Source organism: Urocitellus parryii, chromosome 4, assembly GCF_045843805.1.
Source record: "Urocitellus parryii isolate mUroPar1 chromosome 4, mUroPar1.hap1, whole genome shotgun sequence".
NCBI classification, from domain to species: Eukaryota; Metazoa; Chordata; class Mammalia; order Rodentia; family Sciuridae; genus Urocitellus; species Urocitellus parryii.
The window spans coordinates 65,500,603-65,507,136 of record NC_135534.1 but is presented as its reverse complement, the minus strand read 5'-3'; the positions used below and the strand labels follow the sequence as shown (position 1 = coordinate 65,507,136).

The 6,534-nt window shown below is 41.2% G+C and overlaps 1 protein-coding gene across 4 annotated transcripts in view; it reads left to right on the top strand.

Moving 5' to 3' along the window:
* The first annotated feature begins 477 nt into the window (after positions 1-477).
* Positions 478-6,534, top strand: part of Xrra1 (X-ray radiation resistance associated 1) — a 57,219-nt gene continuing 51,162 nt past the window's right edge. For all 4 annotated transcript variants that reach the window (XM_026387351.2, XM_077797620.1, XM_077797619.1 and 1 more), the window contains exons 1-2: positions 478-571; positions 6,152-6,336. In XM_026387351.2, the coding sequence (XP_026243136.1) occupies positions 478-571; positions 6,152-6,336 (279 nt within the window). The remainder of the gene's footprint in view (positions 572-6,151; positions 6,337-6,534) is intronic.

Here is a 6,534-nt window from a genome sequence, read left to right as displayed (position 1 = left end):
CATCTGTTATTATAATATGAGCCCCCTTTTCTCTCAACTCTGTTAAAACATAGATAAGTTCTAGTGATGACTTAAAATGTGTTAGGCACCTTTCTTACTTGACCCTGTCATATCTCTATTAAGGTAGGATTATCACCCTTGTTTTACAGGTGAGGAAACTGAGGTGCAGAAGGATAAGAGTAACTTGCTCAGTCATAATAAGGTTAAGACAGAGCTGGGAATCAAACCAGGTCTGTCTGAGCCTAAAGGCAATGCTCTTTCAACTATCTGTATTGGGACTGATTTGAGCTGGGAACCCAGGGCCTTGTCTCCCTCTTCATCTAAATGGCCAGGCCATTTCTAGAGCAGGGCAGTGGGCCTCCTGGGCCTTAGAGGGAAGACATGGTGGTGGGCTCATAAGCTACGTTGGGGTGAGAGAGCTCTGCTGCTCCTTCTTGCTCTTCTGACTCCTCACTGTCCTTGCTGGCCCTCAGGGAGATGGCCTCCTCTGGAGTCTACAAGCTGGATGAAGGGAAGCCTTACGTCAGCAACTGCTTTCCAGCCAAAAGTCTACTTCGGATACCAGAGGAAGGTCAGGTGTCTCTCAAATTGGTACCTTTTCCTCACATCCGCTCCTGCTTCACACTGCTCCTCATATCATGTCCTCCTTTCCAGTCTTTTTACTCCCTCCTGCCCCTCCCCGCCAGCCTATACCCTTTCATCCATCTTTTTTAAAAATATTTTTTAGTTGTCAATGAACTTTCTTTTATTTGTTTTTATGTGGTGCTGAGGATCTAATCCAGTGCCTCACACATGCTAGGCAAGTGCTCTACCACTGATCCCCAGTCCCAGCCCCTCCTATCCCATCTTTCCTAGTGAGACTTCTACAGTGTGTATTTAACTACAGTGCCCACTTTTGTTCAGTGGCTTTCTTGCCTGACTCCTTTAGCAGGTATTCTGTCATTCCCAGCATAACCTGCCCTTACTGTCTTCTATGACCCCATTCCCATACCCTATTCCACAGTGCTATTTTCATGTAGCTTTTTTATTTTCCCTGAATGTTCTAGCCTTCATTCCAATTAGCCAAACTCTTTCCATCCATGAAGCACCACCCTTCTCCTACTTTTTCCAGTAAGTTATCTGACTATCCCGGCCTTCATTCTTTCTTGTGTGTATCTTTCTGCCTTTGTCTCTTATTGATGATATTCTACCCAGTTTCTAAATAAAGTGGCTTAAGCTTGACTTCTGCTGAATAGAGTTTCAAATGTTTATGTAGTTAAAAGCTCCCCATGGAGCAGGAACTCTTCCTAACAGTGAGCAGAAACCTGTAGATGGACCATGGTCATATAAATGAATTATATTTGTTGCTTTGAAAGGGTAGGACAAGAGAGAAGTACATCTTGTTTATGCCAGAGTAGTGACTTATTAGTCACTATAAGTAGAAAGTAGTTCTCTCTTATCTGTGGGGGATATGTTCCAAGACCTCAGTAGATACCTGAAACTGTGGAAAGCCCAAACCCTAGTTTGGTTTATAAAAATTAGATATAGTATGAGATTAACGTATATATTGTTATAATTGTCATACAGAACAATTTTAACAATATAGTATACTAAAAGTTGTTTAAAACTTGTGAATTATTTATTTCTGGAATTTTCTATATAATATTTTCAGAATGCTATTGATTGCCAGTAACTGAAACCACAGAAACCTTAGACAAGGGGAAACAACTTACATAGAATGTTGGAAGAACTTTCTTCTCCATTCTTTTCTCCCCACTTCTCTTGAATATTTTATTTTTCACATAGGAACCTTCCCTGGCCCCCGCTTCCAATGGAGCTTATCAGTATAAATTCATGGTTGGTCTCTCTCTCTCTCTCTCTTTCACACACACACACGCACAACACACACACACACTCACTACAGATGGAGAGATACAGAAATAAATATAGGCATATATCTGTGTGTGTTGTATAGATATGTTTGTCCACTGAGAGCAACAACACCTCAGTAGTGAAGAACGTAACTATTGCTTAGATCATGGTTTCTAAATATTGTCTGCGCTGAAAGGAACAAGGGATCCTCAGAGAAAACGATGTTTGCAGGGCTGGGGCAGGAAAAAATACAAGTTGAGCCTGGAACAGCTTGTGATGCCAGAAAATAAAGAAGTACTCAGAAAAATGACAGGAGCAGGTTGAAAGGACACAGGAACCAAACAAGAGAGCTTATGGCCAAAGCTGGAACAATCTGGGCAATGAAATAAATAACGGTAGGAGTGAATTGTAAACCATAGGATAAATAAATATTCATGAGTCCATACTGATGCAAATAAGTATTTGAATAAGTAAATGGGGGAGAAGGAAAAGCCCTTCCTTACAATATAATCCAATTAATAAATGTAGAATAAATGAAATAGGAAATCACTATTCAAACATCATAGTAATTTTTTGCAGGTAACAACCATGGATGTTGTCTCAGAGTTCTCAGAGAATCAGGACTAGTTGGGCGGGGGGGGAGAAAGAGATATGGAGAACCTCTGAGGAAGAGCTAATGCTATAGTTTTGAGTTAAGATTTCTTTTTCTTCCAGGAAAACTTGAAGGAGAAACCCCAGCTTTTGCTCATAGGGTCTTTCAATGGATTGAGTGATAGCCACCTCCACTATCAAGTACAGTCTCTTACTAAATACCAAGTGATTGTAGATATTAGTTACACCTACAAAATATCATCACAGCAATACCTAGATTGGTGTTTGACTGAATAACTGTATATTATACCCTAGTGAAGCTGACATATAACTATCGCAAATGATAAAGTAAGTTTGATGAGAAATAGGACATTTGAATAACCTTAATGTATATTAGTTAATTTTGAAGGGAAAGATAGTAACTTCTCAGTAGAGAGACCAGGCAGAGACCACTTTAACTGATCAAAATTAACATCACCAGAAATAGGGTTCAGTGACCTTATGAACTCTCTGAAATGATGCTCTGAGAAAGGCACAACTTTGCTTCTGTGGTAGCTTTGCCAAGTGCAAAGCCTTAATCTAATCTTGGGGGAAAAAAACATCAAACAAGTACAAACTGAGAGACATTTTACAAAAATATTTGACAAGTACTCTTCATAAGTGTCAAGATTACACAGGAAAAAGAAAGACTGGGGAATTGTCATGAATTAGACAGAGTAAGGAGCCATGACAGCCAAATGCAATGTGAGATCCTGGAAAAGCTGATGAAGGACATTAGTGAGAAAACTGGCAAAAGTCAAAGAAAGGCTCAGATTAGTAACAATACTGTACCAATGTTAATTACTTGGTGTTTAGTCATCTTTTACATTGCTATGACCAAAATACCCAACAAGAAAAACTTATAGGAGGAAAAATTTATTTTCATTCATGGTATCAAAGGTTTACAGATGACTGACTCTAATGTTGTGGGTTCAGAGTAAGATAGAACATAATGGAGAAAGGGCATGGCAAAGAAAGCTGCTCCTCTCATGACAGCCAGGAAGCAGGGGAAGGGCTGGGGGTGGAAGTGCTCACAGGGAAGATTCCTTCTTCCAGGCCATACCCCATCTGCCTGCAATTACCACACAGTCCACTCATTTTACCTCTGAATATTCCTGCAGAAACACAGGAGCTTTGGGGGGACACCTCATTTCAAAACCATAACATTCTGCCCCTGCCCCCCAATCTCAGTCTATCTCAAAATGCAAATGCATTTAGACCCCAAGAGTCCCACAGGGATTAACAGTGTCAGCATTGCCCAAAGCCCAAGTCCAAAGTCTCCTCTGAAACTCAATGTAGATAAGTTCTTTGCCAAATGTAATACAAATGGCCTCGAGTTCAATTCCCAAGAGAATCCTCATTTCCCTCTGAAACTCCATGAGCAGAGTCTGTATTCCTGTTGGCATTTTGGTCTTCTGTACAACCATAGGGATTGCCCATTAAGCTCTGTCTACAGTGTGCTGAGGCTTTTCCAGCCTGCATTTCCAAACTTTTCCAAATTCATCCCTCAAACAATTTCCAAAGGCTTTTGTACCACATGGTCATGTTAGTCTCAGCATTAACCCTGCTTCTCAGAATCAATTTCTGTTTGAGTCAGCTCTTTTATTGCTGTGACCAATATACCTGACAACAATAACAGTAGAGGAAACGTTTATTTTGGCTCATGGTGTCAGAGGCCTCAGTCCGTAGGTTGCTGATTCCATTGGTCTGGATCCAAGAGGAAGCAGAATATCGTGAAAAAAGAGCAGCAGTGGAGGAAAGCTTCTCAGCTCACAGGCAGAGTCAGGAAGCAGAGAGGGTGGGGAAGGAGCCACAGGGAAGATGCCCCAAGTAACCTACCTCTTTCAACCACACCCTGCCTGCCTATAGTTACCACCAGTCCATTCAAACTGGGTGGACTGATTAGGTTATAGTTCACATAGTCCAGCCATTTCACTTCTGAATGTTCCTTCAGAAACACAGAAACTTTCGGGGGACATCTCATATCAAAATCTTAGCACTTGGTTTCATTATCTGTGTTATGAAAACATTAGGGGTGTAAACATTAGGGAAACTGGGTAAAGCCTGCAAGGGAACACTGTATTGTTTTAGAAACTTTTCTGGAAGTCTAAGATTATCTCAAAATGAAAAATTACAGAGGAACAAACAAATCAAAAAAGCCTCTCTCTGGATCCCCTTTCTGCTAGAAGCCACCCCATTACAACCTTTTACCTGGCTTAGGGGACTTTTCATGACTCTGCTGACCTCTCCAGCCTCATTTCTTTTTCCTCATGTTGATCTCCTGACACACTTCAGGCCTTACCTTTTGGCCACATTGAGAATTTTGGCACCAACTTAAAAGTCTCCAGGAGTCAAGGATATGAGGATAGGGTAAGGGAGAATCAAAGTCCAGGACTTTAGGGGCAGCTTGTAAAACTGGTTACTTGGACTGCCAGGCCCAGAGTGACTCACATAAGAAGCAGGATTGGCACCAGTGATCAGATTGGGGAGGGAGCCCCTGAGGCAAGGTAGGGGCTGCTTCAGAAAACAGCTGGTGTTAGAGGCACCACACTGTTTTCCATAGCTATGCTGTTCTGATCTTTCCTACCTCTAGTTATTTCTTATTCTTTTCGCTCTGCCTAGACCGCCTGTTGTTTTTTTTTTTTTTTAAATCTCCATTAGTGAACTACTTTCAATTTACTAGATTCTGCTTATTTTCTGGGCTTCCAGAGCACCTAATATATTATTGAGTTTTGGGGGGTCAGGGCTTCTGTTTTATTTATTCATATAACTCCAGCTTCCAAAATAATGTAGATGCCCAGAAAAGGTATAAATAGATTATTGTATTGTATTGCTATGTCTCAAGAGTTCATTAAGACACTCATTCAGCAACAGTCACAACATGATAAGCGCTATGCAGGCCTCAGGAATACTGAGATGAGGGAATCCGATTAAGTCTCTGCTGTTACAGAGCTTCCACTCTGGGAGGAGAGATGGATACTAATAAGCAATAAATAAAACAATCACAAATTGCAATGAAAGCCGTCAGTAAATAAACTGCTAATATAAGAGAAAGCAGGTTTCTGGTAGGTGGTCTTACCAGTAAACTTCATACTCTTCTTTTTGCATACATAAATTTTCCACTTCTTTTGATAATGAACATTTATTGTTTATTTGCTTGTTTGTTTTAAATGCCAACTACCCTGTCATTTTCCTATTTTGAGTTCCTTACACAGTCTTTCATGATGGTCTGGGAAGATGGACACCATTAAGGTCACACATTGGTTTTACCTAAGAGATGACAATGGAGGAGTAACTGGGACCTGTTTTCCTAAGAGGGGATTGGGAAGACTTTACAGAACAAGAAATACTTGATCTTGGGTCTCAAAGAAACAGTAGAGTTTGGATATAAAACACATTACGTAAAGAGTTGGGCAGTTTATTCTACCTCTTTTAGTCTAAGCCCTTTCATCTTTGAAATAAGGGCAGTAATATGTCCCTCACTGGGCTTGTGTGCCAGTTAAATGAGATAAATATGTAAACACCCCTACCCAGCAGTGGTGCAGAGTCTGGTGCATATTATGTAATCAAGAGCTAATTTTTATTTTAGTGTTACAGATAACTATCTTATAATTGCACTCACAGCTTCGGAGGAGTGTACCCCTTCTCACTGAACTGATCTTCCCAACAGGACTAGGACATTGGTTAGTGACTCGGAAAGGTAACCTCAAGAAGAAGCCCAAGGGAATGGTTGAGGCACCCACTGAAGGTCAGGAATGCCCAAAGAAGGTTTCTTTTGATGGTGTGGGGAAGAAAAGGATTCAGCGGGAAAGTCAAGGGGACGTTCCTGGACATCTCCTGGATCGTGCTTTTCTGGTGAGAGCAAACACATCCTGGAGTGGCTGGCAGCATCAGCTGAGGAAGAGGGTGGAGTTGGGGGCAAGGAGTTGCTCTGCTCTGGTACAGCTACCCACAGCCTATTCCAAATTATGAGAGTAGTGTTGGCAAATACAGCCTGAATGATGGAGGGACCCAAAACTTCTTTAGATGGGAAGCCTTCTTTATGTTCACCCC